The following is a 19,396-nucleotide window of genomic DNA, read 5'->3' on the forward strand; positions in this document are numbered from 1 at the left end:
ATATGCAATGTCTGTATCTATTTTGGGTTGTCACAACTGGTGATGGATCAAAGGGGTGCTACTGTAGCAGAAGATGAGGAAGCTGTCAAACATATTTGAATGCAGAATAGTACAGCAAAACAAAGATTTATCTGGTCTAAAATGTCAATAGTGCTGAGGTTGAGAAATCCTGGTCTAGACTGATTTCAGTTTGTTCCCATTCTAGCATATCCATACCTCTACCAAAAAAAAAAAAAAACTACATAAATGTGTGTGTGTGTGTGTGTGTGTGTGTGTAGAGAGGAAGGGGGGGAGAGGGAGAGAGATCCTTACTTTCAATATCTAAAGAAAACTAAAGTATACATGAAATAAAGATTGCTTGGGGATAAATTATATAACTCGTATATTATGTTGACCAGAAGGTCTGACTGGTATCTGACTAACAAAATAAAATATGAAAAAATCTATTACTGATTAATAAATACAACTAAAAATATAAAGTTTTAATTAGCAATACCACCCAAGACTACTTTTATAGCTTGTCTATATATTGTAGGTTCAATACATGTACTGCTTTCCCAAATATAATTTCCATTTAAAAAAAAAATCTTATTTTGATAATAGGGATTGAATTACCAGCTTTTTTCCCACTGAGCTACATCCCATACCTTTTTATTTTCTATTGTGAGGCAGGATCTCACTAAAGTTGCTGAGTTGGCCTCCACTGAAGCTCCTCCTGCTTCAGCCTCCCCACTGGCTGGGATTATAGGCCTGCACCTCCTTGCTCAGACCCAGTAAAATTTAAAGGAAAGCTATGAGCACTGGAAAGGATGATCAGAGCTATTAATGGATAGGATACCAAACGCTGATTAGAAGAAAATCATGGTCCATTCATATTTACTAACATAACTTCAGTTAACTGACTTATTTTGGGTCTTGAACAAATGGATACATTCGTTTTTAGGTTATCCCAAAGACTGCAGCACACATTCCTCTCACTTTTAAGACCAGCAATGGGAAAAGTATTTTTTTAGATTAATTCACAGAAGACAAAAATGCCACAAAGTTGGAAAAGTTCATTTTACCTCATTTTGTTAACTAAATGGAAACGAGTTTGGGAAAAAGAATAAAAAACATTGTGAGATATTCAAGTACAAACAGAATGACTTGTAAAACACCCTAATTTGTCTCTGGAACTACTACTACTATCAATGCAGACTACATAAACTATGCTAAGTTCTGAAAAATGTCTGAAATCATTTGGGAAATAATAGAACTTGCCACACTCCCCCCAAAAAGAAATCAGCTAGTTACAGGGATGACAATCAGAACAGGACCTTACATTTGAGTACACACAGATGAATGGGGAAAAAACCATTTCAGAAGCCACAAAAATCAATTCCGGGCAAGAAACGCATGTTAATTATAAGAACCTCAATAAAACTGCTCAGGGACACACCACTATGATATCAACTTTAACACTGAATTTTATGAACAAACGCGTTTTCGAAGGATAACGGGCAGTCATTGTCAGTCTGCTCATTCACATTAAGTTAAAAACATGGAAATCAGTTCGATAACTAATAGACTTCCAACCTCAACTCATCCCCAGTTGTGATAAAACTCCAAAATCTTGACAGTCTAAAAGTAAATACAGGGGCGCTTTACTACCCTGAAAATCATGCTGGGTTTCCACTAAGCCAGGCAGGAGTTTTCAGAAGCATAGCCGCACGGCGTCCCGGGCGCGCTTCTCTCAGGCGCTCTCCCGGCCGCAGTGCTCCCGAGACACTGTTGCGTTGCCGTCACGCCCCTCGGCGTCAAGCCCTTCCTCACCGATACATAGACTAACCCTCCGCGGAAATTTCTTCCGCACTACCTTCCTGAGGCAGCGGCAGGTGAGCAACAATTACTCCTTTTTCTTCCAGCTTTCTGCAACCCAAACTCAAGAGCTGTCACCGCGCCAGACGTACCCACCAACCCGAAATAACAATTACCCAGCCTCACCCCAACAACGCGCTGAAAGGAGGCGCCAAGATAAACCATATTCTCGCGAAACCTTAAACCCAGTTCTCGCGACGCTCTCTGCCGCTCCTTCTCTCTCAGCCCCACCCCCACAGCAGCACGTCCCCTCAGAAATATCGCGGGATTTCCGTCTTTTAGTCTCCGCCCCTTTACGGCACGATGGTCGCGCAAGAATGTGATAGAACCTCGACGGCCGCCATTTTCTTCCTTTCTTAGCAGTTAGCTGAGAGGAGGTCTGTGAGAAGAAGCGGTAGCGGCTCTTGTAGTGTAGTCATGGCAGACTATTCAACAGTGCCTCCACCCTCCTCTGGGTCAGCTGGTGGTGGTGGCGGCGGCGGTGGTGGTGGAGGAGTTAACGATGCTTTCAAAGATGCGCTGCAGAGAGCCCGGCAGGTAAGTCGGGATCGCGCGGCGGGTTCCCGAAAGCCCACGGCAATTGGCCTGCTGGCTGTGTAGGCCGCTATCTCTTCCCGCGTGAGGAAGGGGAAAGAGGTGCTCTTCCTGGCCAAAATGTGAGAAGATTCACGTTTCCCTACGTTGATAATAGCGACCGGAGACCAGAACTCAAGTTTTGTGTTCTTAGCGTTGGAATCCCAATGCATGGTACTCAGATGGCATTAAGTCTCGCCTAGTTCTGCAGTACTAGCACTTCCCCAACAAGTTATCGCAGCCTCTCCTTTCCCTCAGGATGAATGTCTTTCACACGGTACGAAGCGCGCGTAGTTTTTACACAATAGGATGGAAGGTTCTGGTAATTAGTTTGGGAACGAGTAGAGTCCGTCTACAGAAGTCTCACGTAGTAAGGGAAGGGATTTGTCATTAAAGCAGTCGTTTCAGCTTCCAGCTCCTTTGCGCTCTGCCTCGAAATTAAAGGAGCTTTCGGTAACGTTCACCTTCACGTCTACAAGGAAGCGATTCAAGAGAGTACCCTTCCTTTGGGCGGGATTTGTGTGTGAGTTCTTCCTCCTTTCTCAAGATGGCCTCAGGCCCATTATACCCGAGGTTTCAATTTGAATCTGCCTCTCTCTGTTCAGAGTCGTAAATTGACCAGACCTCTTTGTATTACGTAGGTGCGTGCATAGCCCTGAAGGCATTTCTTTCCCAGGGTAAAAAAAACCGTTTTAAAAAATGGTTTATGTGCTCTCGGAACCTGGAAGATTTCTTAACTTGAATGTTAACTTTTCCAATGTCCCTTGATACGCTTGTACTTTAAAATATGTGATGTTGGTATGGTCTAGTTTGTAAGCTACAGTCGAAATCTTACTTTAGTTACACAGTAGGTGCTGGCATTTTAGAGTAGGGTCAAGCGAACGGTAAGTGAAAACCAGTTTTGATTGTATGAGGAGTTGGCTTAGTTTTTACCCACCAGGCGGATTGAGTCAAAAATCAAAATCCACTCGGAAGGCTGAGTCAGGAAGATCACGAGTTCAAAGCCAGCTTTAGCAAGAGCGAGGCGCTAAACAACTCATTGAGACCCTGTCTCTTAAGTAAAATACAAAATAGGGCTGGGGATATGACTCTGTTGACATCTGCCCCTGAGTTCAATCCCCAGATTCCCCCAGCCCCCCAAAAGTCAAAATCTTTAGGGAACACATTAAAATGTACCTGTTGATTATTAACCAAAATATTGGGAGTAGTCAACAAAAGTTCATCATTAATACTAGTTGTGCATTTGTAAAACTTCTGAACATTCTTTAAAACAGTCGAAACATTCATGTAGCAGACAGAAACTCTGTTAGGTTAGTTTGGATTGGAAGACTTATCAGTCTTTATTAAACTTGCATATTGTATCACACTGTTCATAGATATAGGGGTTTTTGTACTTGGGTGCTGGGGATCTAAGGCCTCATACATGGCTGGGCAAGAGCCTTATCATTGAACTACATCTCCCGCCAGATGCTGGAAATTATTTTAGTATGCGAATTGGGTTCTCACTTTTTAGGAAGCTTGATATAGTCAAAAGAACCAAATGCAAATAACAGAATTGCCAGATTTAATGCTTTCATTAATAAAGAGTGTAGACAAAATATGGACACTTAATTCTTCAACTTGTTCTAATAGAGCATTTCTGCTGAGTCAGAAACTGTATAGGATACCAGGAAAGGGTGTCCAACTGCCTAATGGATGTTATTCAGGCATTGGAGAATGAGTTTGGCCAATAGAGAAAAGCAGCATGTGCAAAAGTATGAGAATTCGGGGAATGGTCAGAACCCAAGAGTTACTAGAGCATAATATTGAGTGGGGCAAGGCGAATGGAAAGAGGTGAGAAAATACAGATGAATCCAGGTTTTGATAGACTTTGGGTTGCTAACAAGCTTGATTATGGTAATAAGGAAATGGTGGTGTAATACTGCAGGTGTCCATATATCTCTGCGCATTTCAAGTGTATGACCATGAACTCCATCAAGACCTTGCTCATAGTTGATACTCAGTACTTACTGAATCAAATCAGTGAATTAAAAGTTATCAAATTTTGTTTTGACAATGATTATGTTCTTTGAAATGCATGTTACTGGCTATGTCACATCCTAGGACTACAGAGGTTGTATGCCTTGTTCTTCCAGGCATGTTTTTCACAAGTAGAATGCAACTATGTTTGATCCAGGTGCATTTTTAAAATCAAATATTTGTGGACCATGCTTTAAATTTGAATCACATAATATGCTAGTTTGTCTTAATAACAAGCAATTTGTTAAGACTATGCTACATATTAAGCTCTGAGCTAAACATATCTTGATTCACTTAAATTTTGCAGTCATCCCACAAGGTAGGTATAGAGACTATTTTACCATTTCATTATATGCAGATGTGGTAAATGAGGCACAGAGTGCTCAAGAAAATTTGATAAGGACACAAAAAGTTCTAGAAAGAAGTAGAATCAGATCTATAACTTCACCCAAAAGCCTAAGAGAGGCATGTGGTGGACTTAAAATTGGCATTTAGGTAGTTTACTTATCTTCTAAGAATTGGCTTTTTAAAAAAAACTAAAAGCAAGTGGTATGACTGACTAATCTATTGCATTTCCTATCAACTTCACAATTCCTGGATTTGAGAGAGGGCCAGCGTAGAAGGTGGGAAATGCTTAAAATATACATATATGTATGAAAGCACAGAAAACTATTGACTCATTCATGGAGTAGAATATGGTCCAAATAGAAAGTGTGTATTATTTAATGTTTTTGTTAGTGCTTTATATGTATATGTATATAAAATAGTGGAGTTCAGTTCGACATTCATACAGGCATGGAATATAATTCGTTGTATTTCAATTCCTTATGCTTCCACTTTCCCTTCCCTCCTCCCTCTCACTGTTCCCCTTTACACTACTGGTCTTTATTTATTTATTATATGCTTGAATTATTTTTGTATATTAAAATCAAAGTAAGAAGTTGCCCACACTTAAGCTATGTCTAATAAGAATTGAGTATTGTTTTAGTCAGCTGTTTCACTTCTGAGACTAAAAGGATCTGACCAGCACAGTTATAGAGGAGGAAGAGTTTGAGGGCTCAGTTTCAGAGGTCTTAGTCCATCGAAGGCCCCTTCCATTCTTCAGGGCTGGGGGTGAGGCAGAACATCATGGCAGAAGAGTGTGGCAGTGGGAAGCAGCTCACTTCATCAGGAAGCATACAGAGAGAGTCTCCAGTGTCCAGATACAAAATATATACCCCAAAGCCATGCCTCAATTCCAGTTCTCTTCTGGCTACATCCTACCACTCAGTTAATCCCTATCAGGGGATTAAATCACTGATGGGTAGAAAATTCTACAACTAAATCATTTCTCCTCTGAACGTTTTTGCATTGTCTCACACGTGAGCTTTTGGGGGACACCTCATATCCAAACCATAAGTATATCAGGAAGTTGGTTTCTAGGAATTATTTCTTTTAAATTAACCCTGTTTGTAGTAACCTAGAAAATGTATTTGATCAAATCTGTTAATATTTATACTAAAATCTCTAATGTCTTTACCTACTGTCAATTTTTGAGAATTTTTTTTAGTTGCAATATTTTTATTTATTTTTTTATGTGGTGCTAAGGAGCAAACCCAGGGCTTCACGTGTGCTTTGCGAACACACTACCACTGAGTCACAACCCCAACCCAATTTTTGAGATATTACTGGTTCTTTTGAGTGAACGAAGTAGGAACTTTTCATTTTCAAGTGGATAGTTGTAGAACTATTCAGCGATTAAAACTATTCAGTAAATAAAGTATAAATAAGTAGCCTTTCTTTGAAGTTCAAGGATTGTGGCTTTGCAAATTCAGAGCTTTTGTAAATCCCAGTTAATGTATTTAAGTTCTTAAAGAACATTTGAAGTACTAAATGTTTTGATTCCTAAGGAGTTCAAGTGTGATTAGGGAAACTTTGAGGAAGAAAATAACATTAAATTATATGTATCATGCATTTTAATAATAATGCTTTGTGTAGTAGGTATTTGCATTTACAGATGAGGAAAAGGGAGATCTAGGAAACTGGAAAGTATAGTTATTAGATGAGTTATGACACATATGGGGTTTAAGTAATCCATATTTGATTTAAGACCCCAGGTCCTTGAATATACTCTTAACCTCTCCAGTGTCCGGATTATACCCGAATGTGAAGCAGTTGGATTAGTTCTTTTAATCTCACTTCAAGATCTCTTGGAAATTTCAGTCACCAAAAGTTTGATTATCTTTAATATATTTTAACTTGGATGATTTCAGACACCAAGTTAAATGATATGATAAACCTTCATAAGTCCATCACATATCTTTGATAATGAACATAATACCTGGTATTGTGGAGTTAGACCTTTGCTGGTAAAAATAGTTCCATTTCCCTTTTCATAGAAAAATGCAATAAATACTATGCCCTGTTTGCGACTCCAAGCTCATACTTCTTGTATGGTGTTTGTTTAGTCAAATACAATTATTTGCCCCACTCCACTCCTTTTGCACTACCACACCCCACACCCCCTACCCCCCACCCTACCCCCGTGCTGGGGATTGAACCCAGGACCTTGTGCTTACAAGGCAAGCACTCTACCAACTGAGCAATCTCCCCAGCCCAGCAATCGATCATTTTTGTTGTTGTTTTGTTTTTACAGGGCTGGGGATTGAACCCAGGGCCTTGTGCTTGAGAGGCAAAGCACTCTGCCAACTGTGCTGTATCCCCAGCCCTAACAATCGATCATTTAAGAGGAAAGTGGCTACTGCTGCTTCTTTTTGGCACCAGAGATTGAGCCTGGGGGTGCTTAACCACTGGGCCATATCCCCAGCCATCTTTTTATTTTGAGACAGAGTCTAGCTAAGTTGCTGAGGCTGGCGTTGAACTTGAGAATCCTCTACCTTAGCCTCCTTAGCCACTGGGATTACAGGCATTCACCATCACAAGGGCTGTGACTTTTTAAAAAAAATTTATATATTATTTTTAGTTGTAGGTGACACAATACCTTTTTTTTTTTTTTTTTAAATGTAGTGCTGAGGATTGAACCTCACACTGAACCACCACCCTAGCCCAGGAAAATGACTTTTAAACAGAATTATGGTTCTATAGCTAAGATTTTCTTAGACTAGAGCTCCCCAGGCTCCTCCTGCATGTATTCTTAGAACAATATTGTCCAGTGAAAATACAATTCAAGCTCCCGTATTTTGTTTGGCTCACCAAACACAGAACATTATCCTTTTCGTGTATGTTTAATATAAACTTTTTAGATGCTTTATATTCTTCACATTGGTTGCAATTTTTCAGTATCCAAGTGCGTATTTTATACTTAAAGAGCATGTCAGTTTGGACTGGCCACAATTTAAGTACTTGGTAACTACACGTGGCTAGAAACCATTTAAAATACCATAGTACCTGGAGTCTTAGAAGTAGTCCTATGTTCTGTGATCACAAACATTTTTTGAAGTTATGGGAGAAAGCTATGGAAAAGATAGCATTAGGATCCAGATTTTCTTCAAAACTAGTTTTTTCTTCTAAAGATAACTAATTGCAGCTACTTTGATAATTCTATGGAAGCTTCATTTCAGACCATGATTGTTAACTCCGTGAAGTATTAATAATAGTGATAAATTGAACTGTAGTTTTAGTTTGTCTTTGTATCAAGTGATTTTCTTTTGTGATGCTGAATAATATATACTAATTGTGTTGCTATCCTTGGTAATGGTGTGCTTTTGTTTTTTAAGATTGCAGCAAAAATTGGGGGTGATGCTGGTACATCATTAAATTCAAATGACTATGGTTATGGGGGACAAAAAAGACCTTTAGAAGATGGAGGTAAGTTACAGCCATAAGTAATTTTAATTGTTTAGAGAGTATTTAATTGAAGTTATTTTCAATATTTTTTCAGTATTGAGTCACTTGTATTGTAATATGGTTCTTAAAATTGTAAGATTTATATTAGCTTTCAAGAGGTAATGGGGGAAGGGAGACCTAGACAAGGTAGGTAAAATTTGAATCAACCAGAAAGTTTTCTTAGTAGAAAACAAGTTGATTTTCCCTCTTAGGATTGTGCCAGATTGACAGTTCGCACAGACTTCTTGTTAATTCTGAAAACAAAACTATAAATAATTTAGGAAACACTTTACTGTTTTTTCTCATATATGAATGAATTTTTATATGCTGTATTTTCATTATTTACTATTTTAGGTTTCATTTTGCAGGTTAAGGTTGCTGTAGTGTGCTACTCCAGTGTGTTTTGTTGCAGGTTATACCATTTTTATGTTACTTTGTGTTTCAGGTTTAATTTTTAATGTGGATTAAATTAGTGGATTTACAGTGCTTTCTATTTTTAAAAAATAATTGTTGAAACTTCTGAACTTAGAAGTCTGCACATATTTTTTTGTTTTAGGTTTGATATATATAAATTTTGATACACTTTCTTTGGCCCTTTTTCTTTTTTCTTTCTTTCTTTTTTTTTTTTTTTTTTTTTTTTTTTTTTTTTTTTTTAAGGAGGATTCTGACCGAGCCTATGAATGTATTTGTAGCTTTTGACCAGGAGTACTTGGTTTCCTCATATTTAAGTGTCTTTCATATTTATAGTGAGGTTTTTAATATTTAAAAAATGAGCTAATGATGCTTCAGATGTTGTATGTAATGTATTCTTTTTATTTTATGTGTAGATGGCTCTTGGACAAGTCCGAGCAGTACAACACACTGGGAGGGAATGCCCTCTCCTTTTAAAGGCAGGAATTTTTATTTATTACCTGTGTTTAGTATGTAAACGTGAAATAAACCAGTGGATTCTTAAATGGACACAAATATGTTTTGGATTGTGTCTGAATTTTTGCTGCACAACAGTCTTTATTTTATGTTTAATCATTTAAGTTTGAAAAGGGGGGAGGAGAATATAGTTCAATCGTCTATAGGTTGTCTGTTGTAAGGTATGCATTGTATTTATCTCTAATGAATTTAGATAAAGGTAGTCATGTAGTTGCCTTGAGTTCTGAAGTTCTACACAGTGAAATGTTTTCTCTAGAGATAACAAAATAGTTTAGATTGAGATTGCCTTGTAATGTGATTTGTTTTTTTTTTTTTTTGTTTGTTTTTCCTTTTTGACTCTAGTTTTGTGGTCACTATCAAATACACTCAACTTTTGATAAGTCAGATTTTGACATTTTGATAGTTCATCCTCCCCGCACCCAGTCTTCAGTTCCTACAGTGGAAGCATCATTAGCCTTTAGCATATGTGGTATTTTGCTAGTAATGGAGATACTTTGTCTTGTATCATTCTAAAGTGTTTTAACATACATTAAAGTCAGTGATTTGATATAATGAAAGATTTTTTTTTACTGTCTGTGCATTTTTTTAAACACAAAGATAATGAAAGACTGTAGTTTTTTTTTCTTTAGATTATTGGGAGTAGGTTGAGTTTTGGTTCAAGTAATAAACCATTCTACCAGATTTTCAATAAATGTTTATAACAATATTTATTCTTGGCGGGGGAGCTTTGTCCTTATTGGCAAAAATTAAAAGACTCTTAATTTTACAGATCAACCAGATGCTAAGAAAGTTGCTCCTCAGAATGACTGTAAGTATTTATTTTAAGCTGGGTTAAAAGTACCTGAATTTTAATATTGAGGACTTGTTCCTACTTTTAGTGGATATTTTTGAAGTTGGTTGATCTTTTAGAATGTGAAGCCTTCTCTTATAAATGTATACCTTTCTTTCTTTTATATTCCTTTTAGCAGTCCTTGTGGCTAATATATATAAAGATTGATTCTTATTTTATTTAACTATTTCTTAATCTATGCTTGTATCACTTGAATGAGGAAAATTTTGTGCTTTTTTGCTAATATATTTGTCCTTTCACTGGTTTTCTCATCAATGTTAATGTTGATTTAAATCATCTATGTAAAATTTTATTCCCTGCAGAATGTTTTTGAATCAGGGAAAGTTTAAAATGTCTGATTTGATTGTTGTTAAATATATAAGTAAACTTAAATTTTGCATTTTTATTTAATTTTTTGGTAGCTTTTGGAACACAGTTACCACCGATGCATCAGCAACAAAGGTATAGTCAAAAGCTTTTTTAAAAGTACTTTGCAAGTGTGAGTTGAACTGTATGTACAAAGACAAATTAATGTCTAATGAATATATGTCAACATAGTTTTTTGCTTTTGTGGTTCATTTCCCTCCATTGGGAAGATGACACAAAAGGACAGATTTTTTTTTTTTTTCCCAAGAGATTCATTTGAGATATGAGAAAACAGGTGGAACTGGTTACATTTTAGTGAATTAAAATATAAGTGAATTAAATTATAAGATGACTTTTTCTGAACTACATCCTAACTCCTTTGCAGTTCATGCCTTTAGACTGTTCAGTTCACCATCTCGTCCTCACTTAATAAGTGTCACCTTATTTAAGATTCTTAATTTAACTACACTACACAAAGAATAAGACTATATTTTGGCCAAAAATATGTGCTTGAATCTTAAATTAAGCCATTAGGAGGCATTAGACTTGATATTTATAGATTACCTTTTATATATAAACATATTTTCTTTGAAGGAAATTTTTAGTTATTTTTATTTCTTAGCAGATCTGTAATGACAGAAGAATACAAAGTTCCAGATGGAATGGTTGGATTCAGTAAGTAACTTAATATACAAAGTTTTGAAAACATAAAGCATACGCTGTAATATTTCAGCAAATAATTTTCTTTCTTTCTTCTTTTGTTCTTTTTTTTTTTTTTTAAACTAGTAATTGGCCGAGGAGGTGAACAGATATCACGCATACAACAGGAATCTGGATGCAAAATACAGATAGCTCCTGGTAATGTTATTCTCGGGTATTTTCAAAGTGACTAGAAAAAGTGTATATACTTTTTTAATTTGCCTAGTTATAATGATGCAACTTGTTAGTATTTTCTTGACCTAAAATTTTCTTTGATTTTTAGATAGTGGTGGCCTTCCAGAAAGGTCTTGTATGTTAACTGGAACACCTGAATCTGTCCAGTAAGTATGAAAATCTTAAAAGTCTATTTATAGTAATAATCTGAAGACTCTGAACTTTGTCTTTGCTCTTTACTACTGCTTCTACACCATTGTCTTGCTGTCCCCTTCCCTGAAATTTAACTTTTCAAAGTTTATACCTCACCTTTCTTGTTTAGGGTTTATTAGCTGAGCTATGGAATACAAAAAGTGACTAAAACCAATTTTGTATCTACTACAGGTTCTACTTTGGGACCTGTATCAAAATATATACTACCATGCTGACTGGTGTTATATAAAACTCAACCATTAAGCTCAAGTAGATTTCTCTGGTTCCATTCATTCTTTCACTCTTGTTGTTCAAGGCTCTTTGAAATTATATCAGTTCCCCATTTTCAAATCTTCAGCATCTAACCCCTTGTTTCCCACTGAAGCACATTTCACAACAACATAGAAACAAACGATGAAGAAGTTTTCTACCTCATTTTACCACTTAAACTTACCACACTTCATTTCTACTCTATATGCACAGTCCTCGGATATTGCTTGCCTTTGTATTCTGTGCCTAAGACTAACTCTTCCTACTTAAATAGGATATTATCTCTGCAATTCAACTTTCTTCTGCATTAGTACTTTTTTTTAAAAGATAATTTCTAATATAATATAAACATGTTTGAAAGTCTCTCCATCTTAACAAAAACATCTTTGAAGCCAACGTTGTATTTCTCTACCCAGCAAAGTCCCTTAAAAGAGTTATTGTACTTAGCTTATCATCTACCCATTTTCATTTTCTTTTGAACTCATTCATTGATTCCAACCATTCTGCTGAAATTTCTTTTTCCAACCTTACAGCCTGCCACCATATCCTTCAGTCTGTCAGCACTGTTTGACAGAGTGGTCCTACTTGAAATACTAGATTTATTTGATTTTTGAGGCACCAACTTACCTAACTGGCCTTCTTAGTTTTTTTAATTGTTCTGCTTTAACTTCTAGGCCTTGAAACATGGAAATGCCCCCAAAATTCAGTCCTCATACAATATATTGATGCATACTCAATAGATGACTTCACTTAATCTGTCAAATTCCATGTGATAGGGGTTGGAGTTATGGCTCAGTGGTAGAGCCCTTGCCTGTCATGTATGAGGCACTGGGTTCAATCCTCAGGACCCCATATAAATAAATAAATTAAATTTTAAAATGATCCATTGACAACTAAAAATAAATTTTTTTTTTAATTCATGTGTTAAATGAATTTATAAACCATGAGTTTTACATACTCAAGCATTTTCAGTCTGAATCTCTTTCCTAAATAGACTGAAATACCTAGCTGCTTATCTAGTATCTCCACTTGAATATACCTTAGGTATGTCCAAATTTATTTTATTATATTTGGTTAGGAATTGAACCGCGGGCCTCATACAGGCTAAGCATATGCTGTGTCAGTGAGCTACATGCCCAGTCCCAGATACCTCTAACTTTGGATTGTTAAAAAACAGAATTCTTGCCAGGAGTGGTGGCCTATAATCCCACTGACTTGGGAAACTGGGACAGAAGGATTTCAAATTTGAGGCCAGCCTCAACAACTTAGCAAGAGGCACTAAGGAATTTAGCAAGACCCTGTCTCAAAAAACAGAGGGTTGGGTTGTGACTCAAAGGTTAAGTACCTCTGGGTTCAATCTCTGGTACCAAAAAAACTCGATATCCAAGAGTTTGTTGTTGTTGTTTTTTAAATACTGGGGATTAGCCCAGGGGTGCTTTACTACTAATTCACATCTCCAGCCCTTTTGTTTTTTGAAACAGAGCCTCACTAAGTTGCTGAGGCTGGCTTTGTAATCCCGAGTTGCTGGAATTTCAGTTGTGTGCCACCATGTCCAGCTCTCCAAATTGATTTTTTTATTTCATTCATGTCATGTTATTGTATGGCCACTCTTGAATCTTTCATGATTTATTCAGAATCCATCCTCTTTCTTGCAGTCATCTATGCACTACCACTCTGGTGCCATTTGCCTACCTATGCTACACCATGTCTTCATTCTTAAGGCCTCCTTTTTCTGTTTTGTATGAAATAGTACCATTGCATGTGTACACATATGCTTACATTCTCTTTTTCCTGCTTTGATTTTCTTTATAGCAACCAACAAATGATGTTATTAATTTGATATATGTTATTTTATGGATTTAATGTAGTTAAGCCAAATATAAGTGAACAAAATTATGGTTTTAAAATGTAAATGGGCTGGGGTATAACTCAACTTAGAGCTTCTGCTTCATTATACCTTAGGCCTTTGGTTTAATCCCCAGGACCAAAGAAAATTAAATTTTGGGGGGAATTAACTAAATTCTGAGAGAACACTTATTGAAAAATTTTGGGCTGCTCTCGAAAATAAAAATTGCATATTTATAAGATTTATTACTTTGTGGTGACCCACACCTGTAATTCCAGGTACACAGACAACGTAGAAAGAAAGATTGCAAGTTCATAGCCAGACTTGGCACCTTAATAAAACCTTTCTTCAAAAAAAGCAAGGTGGATGTAGCTCAGGAATAGTCTTACCCAGGTGAAGGAAGAAAACAAAGAAACAAGATTTTATTACCAAGTCTCAGTCTTGGATCTTTGGCAGTTTTTATAACTAAAAGCATAGTTAAATAACTTTAAATACCTATTAGAGTAGGATTACTTGACAATATTATCTCTGTCTTTGGGCACGCCAACTTCATTATTTGAATATGAATTTAACAGATCAGCAAAACGGTTACTGGATCAGATTGTTGAAAAAGGAAGACCAGCTCCCGGATTTCATCATGGCGATGGTCCCGGAAATGCAGTTCAAGAAATCATGATTCCAGCTAGCAAGGCAGGATTAGTTATTGGAAAGGGAGGAGAGACTATTAAACAACTTCAGGTATGATCAATTGTAAAATGTGAAAGCTTTTAATCTATCTTGAAGCCATTTTTTTTTCCTTTCCCCTTTTATTAATTCATGGGATTTTTATGATTTTAACAGGAACGGGCTGGAGTTAAAATGGTTATGATTCAAGATGGGCCTCAGAACACTGGTGCTGATAAACCACTTAGGATTACAGGCGACCCATACAAAGTTCAAGTAAACTTCACTTTATCCTTCATAAGGGGGTTGGATGGGTTTAGGCAAAACATGCACAAATAATTAAAATGTTTTAAGACCTGCTTTTTAAATTGATTTTTTTCCCCCTACCTTAGCAAGCCAAGGAAATGGTGTTAGAGTTAATTCGTGATCAAGGTGGTTTCAGAGAAGTTCGAAATGAATACGGATCAAGAATAGGAGGAAATGAAGGGATTGATGTAAGTGAAGACACCCAATCAGAAATGATTGTATGCTAATCCATAAATACAAATGGTGTTTTTCCTGTTGGGGGTTAGATGACTTACTTTAATGGTGTATCCATTTTTTACTTTATACTTCACCAGAGTATGTTTTGTTTCTTGTTATTCTATTTGATATATACATAGCATATATCCTTTTATGATTTGATGCAGATTAATTTGGGGGAAATTTTTTTTTTTAATACTTAGTCTTCTTTGCATAAGGTTCCCATCCCAAGATTTGCTGTTGGTATTGTAATAGGAAGAAATGGAGAGATGATCAAAAAAATACAGAATGATGCTGGTGTTCGAATCCAGTTTAAGCCAGGTGAGTACATATATTTAATCTTCTAAGTATTGGTAGCACATTTAATTGATGTTATACACATTTAATGTTTAATTTCAATTTGTTTCAAAGATGATGGAACAACACCTGATAGAATAGCACAAATAACAGGACCGCCAGACCGATGTCAACATGCTGCAGAAATTATTACAGACCTTCTTCGAAGTGTTCAGGTTTGATAGAAATATTTCGTCATTGGAGAAGTATTTTTCTTCATATCTAAAAGTACCCCTTATATTTTATATCACAGTCTGCTTGATATTACTTAATTAATCACTGGAAAATGTAAACTGCTTTAATGGAGTAACCTCTTGGAGCAAGAAGAATTGCTACATAAGTGCCCTCTCTTATTCACCCACCCCAATATCATAAAATAATGGAAGTTATTATTTATGATTTTTGTCAAGTTATTTCTGAAGTTATCTCTAAATTTTTGGTTTAGTAATAGAGTTGGGAAATTTTGTCATAGAAAGAAGTGTTCATTTCTATACTGACTTCTTATCTTTTCCCTCCTTAGGCTGGTAATCCTGGTGGACCTGGACCTGGTGGTCGAGGAAGAGGTAGAGGTCAAGGCAACTGGAACATGGGACCACCTGGTGGACTGCAGGAGTTTAATTTCATTGTGCCAACTGGGAAGACTGGATTAATAATAGGAAAAGGCAATGTATTTAAAAATTTTTAATATTTAACACGACTTAGTTTTTCTGGATACTGTTTCTGATGCTGTTGTAAACAGCTGGCAATGATTTTTCTCTTAGGCTGTATTTTAATAGAAGAGTATTTATGTTAACATAATAACTGAAACAAATGAAGTATCTTATGTGTACTTACAGAAAAGAGTGGGGTTTGAATTTGTTGACTCCTAGAGAGAGGAGAACCGAGAATTGATGAGTGTAAGAAACTTGACTCAAAAAGTGATTTGAATGGGTTTCTTTGTTTCTTGGTTCATTTTGCCTTTACCTGAATTACATATTTTTTAAAAAAATATGTTTAGAAATGTATTTTTTTTTTTTTGCATTGTTTAAAACAACATATTCAAACCAATAATTTGGTAAGTTATAATACATATTAAGTTGTATATGATTTTAAGTGAACTTTAATACAGTTTAGAAACATGAGATGCTTCATGTAACTGAAATGTAGAATAAATGAAAATCCTACTAGAATATTGTCAAGATAGGGTAGTGGCCAAAAAATTTTTTATGACCTATTTGTGACCATTTTCTTTTAAATAGTGTGTCTTATATCCTTTGAACCTTTAGGGAAATTACTGTCTTTTGACTTTAGGAGGTGAAACCATAAAAAGCATAAGCCAACAGTCTGGTGCAAGAATAGAACTTCAGAGAAATCCTCCACCTAATGCAGACCCTAATATGAAATTATTTACAATTCGTGGCACTCCACAGCAAATAGACTATGCTCGGCAACTCATAGAAGAAAAGATTGGTGTGAGTATGCTTTAAACTTCTAATATATATAAGATCTGTTATTTAAGTAAGTAAAGCATTAATTCAGATGCATCATTTAAAAAATGTACCATTTCTAGTCTGATGTGTAGGTTTCCTCATGATAAAAGGTGTCCACCAATAAAAATAACCTAATTAAATATACAGTTAAAGGTGCTTACAACTTTCTTACATTTGGGTGTACTCAGATAAGAGCTGCATTACCTGCAGACATAATGTTAGTATTGGTGGAGGATTGTAGAACATAGTTGAAGAGAGTTATGAGAATTCAGTGTTTATAAAGGTCTTAGGTATACCCATGCCTGGTGAGGCAAAAAAGATGAATTAGATGCCTCTTCCACTTTATAGCACAAGTTTATGTGGCTTTTAACTGGATCACAATCATAGAGTTTTTAAAATAAAGACTACTTGAATATTTCCAACCCCTACATGTAACATACACAGGGAGTCCTAATTCTAAACCTCTAGGATAGGGCCCAGCATCTAATTTTACAAAGATGTTTTGGGTGATTCTGTGCATAGTGAATTCTGCTAACTTTTCTGGTGGTAGAACAAAAAAGTGTAAAGAACCTTGACTGTGCTTTTTTTAAATGTGGCAGATACTGTTTTACTTTTTTTTTCTTCTTAATTAAAAAGTAACATAAGATGTGAGGGAGCATCTTAAATTATTAGAAGTTCTTAGGAAGATTCTCCTTGACAGTTACCCTGCTGAGTAGGGTGCAGAAGTTTTGAGACTCTCTGCTTGGGAAGAAAAAAAGATGTACAGAAGATACAACATTTTATAGCAATGTACATGAACATTGTTAAGTTCTGTGGTATGGATAAGTGTATTCTAAAAATGAAGAAAATATTTGTGGACTCAGTAATAAAAGAGGTTTGCTGCCACAGCAGAAAAATGAATTAGCACATTGTAGTTTTTTATTTTACTAACCTAGCAGGCATGGTTCATGATTTCTGTTGGATTCATGTAGAAACACGTTTAGAAAGAAAACAGTTTTGTATAGTGATTAAGAGCATGAGCCCCATTTAGAATGATTTAAACATTGCATCTGTATACATGTACTGAAACATAACACGCTGCCCCATTAATACATGAAATTATGTTTTTATGTATCAGTTTAAAAAGTTTTTTTAAGTAATAAAACTGAGCATGATACTAGAGTCAGACTACCTGGATTAAAAGTCTTGTGTGGACTGAAGAAGTTATTCTGTGTTTCAGTTTGCTCCTATGAAATGAATGTAACATTTGGTTCATAGAACTGTAGGGCTTGAGTATGTTTCACTTAAGAATGCCTGGAGTTTAGTCCTATAAAATGTTTCCCTTTTTTCTTGTAACTATTTGGACTGGATATGAGGGATGACAGCAATTAAAGAGTTAGAGGCAAGTTAATAAGGGGCTTAAAAGGTCATTAAAAAGTTTCCATGTTTCTTAGTGAGAAAGTTAACCAAATGTAATTAATGCATTTTGTCCAAAATGTCACATTGAGTTAGTGTTAACTGAGAAAGGAGTGTCTTAGGCAGTTAAGTCAAAATGTCTTTGCAAGTTGACTTAATCAAAAAAGAAATAGTGGGGACTGGGGATATAGCATGGTGGGTAGAGTGCTTGCCTTGCAAGCATAAGGCCCTGGGTTCAATCCCCAGCACCGCAAAAAAGAGAAAAAAAAAAAAAAAAAGAAAGAAATAGGCTAAACGTTAATTATCATCTGGTACAATAAGGATATGAAAATTCTGATTTATCAGTTATAAGAGGAATTTTCATGCTATTTAGAAATGATAGATACAAATGAAAAAGAGGACATTTAATTGTTGTTCTAAATGGGATTCCAGGTACAGAAATAGAAAGGTTATGTGACAGATTTTAGGTTGAGAGAGAATTAGTAAATTCATGTGTAATTTTATTCACATTATAGAATTCATACATTTGGGGGTATGTATTGTCAAGATGTTTGATATTAGGAGAGTAAAGAAGGAATAAATGCAGAAAAAACTGGAAATAAGGACCTATTATCTTATAAGTGTTCATGTTAGGTGCTAAATCCTGAACATAATGAATTGTAATGAGATGTAGAACTGTCTCAAGAATAGATTGGAAACTAAAGAAAATGTATCAGTTCTTGAATTCTTTTGTTAATGCTATTTTCCTGAATTATACATGTCTCAATATGACAGTTAAAATATTTTGCAATGTGAATGAGGAAAGGACAAAAACGCTAAAATTTATTACTTGTGAGTATAAGAAGGTAGAAATGTATGATTATTTGACCTTTGCATTATTTTGACCATCACTCTCTTTTTCTGAATGTTTTGTGTCATCTTGGTTTTTTTTTTTGCAGGGCCCAGTAAATCCTTTAGGGCCACCTGTACCCCATGGGCCCCATGGTGTCCCAGGCCCCCATGGGCCTCCTGGGCCTCCAGGGCCTGGAACCCCAATGGGACCGTACAACCCTGCACCTTATAATCCTGGACCACCTGGCCCAGCTCCTCAGTAAGTACTTCATTTGGTTCTGGACTTTTCCATAAAGATTGTAGGTTTTAGTAAATTATATATATTTTTAATTTCTTTAAATAGTTGATGGACCTTTATTTATTTATATGCATTACTGAGAATCAAACTCAGTACTTCACACATGCTAGGCAAGCATTCTACCACTGAGCTGCAACCCTAGCCCAATAAATTGTATTTATATGTCAATTTTTCTTTTCAGTGGCCCTCCAGCCCCATATGCTCCTCAGGGGTGGGGAAATGCATATCCACATTGGCAGCAACAGGCTCCTCCTGATCCAGGTAAAGAATAACTTAGTATATTTGTGTTATCTGTATTTGTTACA

General features: G+C 36.0%; 2 protein-coding genes across 19 annotated transcripts in view; one reads left to right on the forward strand and one right to left on the reverse strand.

Moving 5' to 3' along the window:
• Dnajb4 (DnaJ heat shock protein family (Hsp40) member B4) overlaps positions 1–2,097 on the reverse strand; it is a 36,767-nt gene extending 34,670 nt beyond the window's left edge. The window contains exon 1 of one of the 2 annotated variants that reach the window (XM_047552000.1): positions 1,984–2,097. The gene's annotated coding sequence lies outside the window, so the exon portion shown is untranslated. Of the gene's footprint in view, positions 1–1,650; positions 1,782–1,983 lie in introns of those variants that run through there. The other variant, XM_047552007.1, reaches the window with a different exon arrangement.
• Positions 2,098–2,159: 62 nt separating this feature from the next.
• Positions 2,160–19,396, forward strand: part of Fubp1 (far upstream element binding protein 1) — a 33,925-nt gene continuing 16,688 nt past the window's right edge. For 3 of the 17 annotated variants that reach the window (XR_007108647.1, XR_007108648.1, XM_047551855.1), the window contains exons 1-17: positions 2,161–2,394; positions 8,166–8,256; positions 9,102–9,164; positions 9,971–10,009; positions 10,453–10,492; positions 11,019–11,071; positions 11,183–11,254; positions 11,379–11,436; positions 14,153–14,315; positions 14,418–14,516; positions 14,633–14,734; positions 14,981–15,083; positions 15,174–15,274; positions 15,619–15,760; positions 16,389–16,549; positions 18,901–19,052; positions 19,273–19,352. Coding sequence is in view for 14 of the 17 variants with exons in the window: in XM_047551855.1 (XP_047407811.1) it covers positions 2,275–2,394; positions 8,166–8,256; positions 9,102–9,164; positions 9,971–10,009; positions 10,453–10,492; positions 11,019–11,071; positions 11,183–11,254; positions 11,379–11,436; positions 14,153–14,315; positions 14,418–14,516; positions 14,633–14,734; positions 14,981–15,083; positions 15,174–15,274; positions 15,619–15,760; positions 16,389–16,549; positions 18,901–19,052; positions 19,273–19,352 (1,639 nt within the window). In the remaining 3 variants the exon portion in view is untranslated. Of the gene's footprint in view, positions 2,395–8,165; positions 8,257–9,101; positions 9,165–9,970; positions 10,010–10,452; positions 10,493–11,018; positions 11,072–11,182; positions 11,255–11,378; positions 11,437–14,152; positions 14,316–14,417; positions 14,517–14,632; positions 14,735–14,980; positions 15,084–15,173; positions 15,275–15,618; positions 15,761–16,388; positions 16,550–18,900; positions 19,053–19,272; positions 19,353–19,396 lie in introns of all 17 variants that reach the window. The other 14 variants (XR_007108649.1, XM_047551857.1, XM_047551860.1 and 11 more) reach the window with 12 other exon arrangements.

The sequence above is a fragment of the Sciurus carolinensis genome, chromosome 1, assembly GCF_902686445.1.
Source record: "Sciurus carolinensis chromosome 1, mSciCar1.2, whole genome shotgun sequence".
NCBI classification, from domain to species: domain Eukaryota; kingdom Metazoa; phylum Chordata; class Mammalia; order Rodentia; family Sciuridae; genus Sciurus; species Sciurus carolinensis.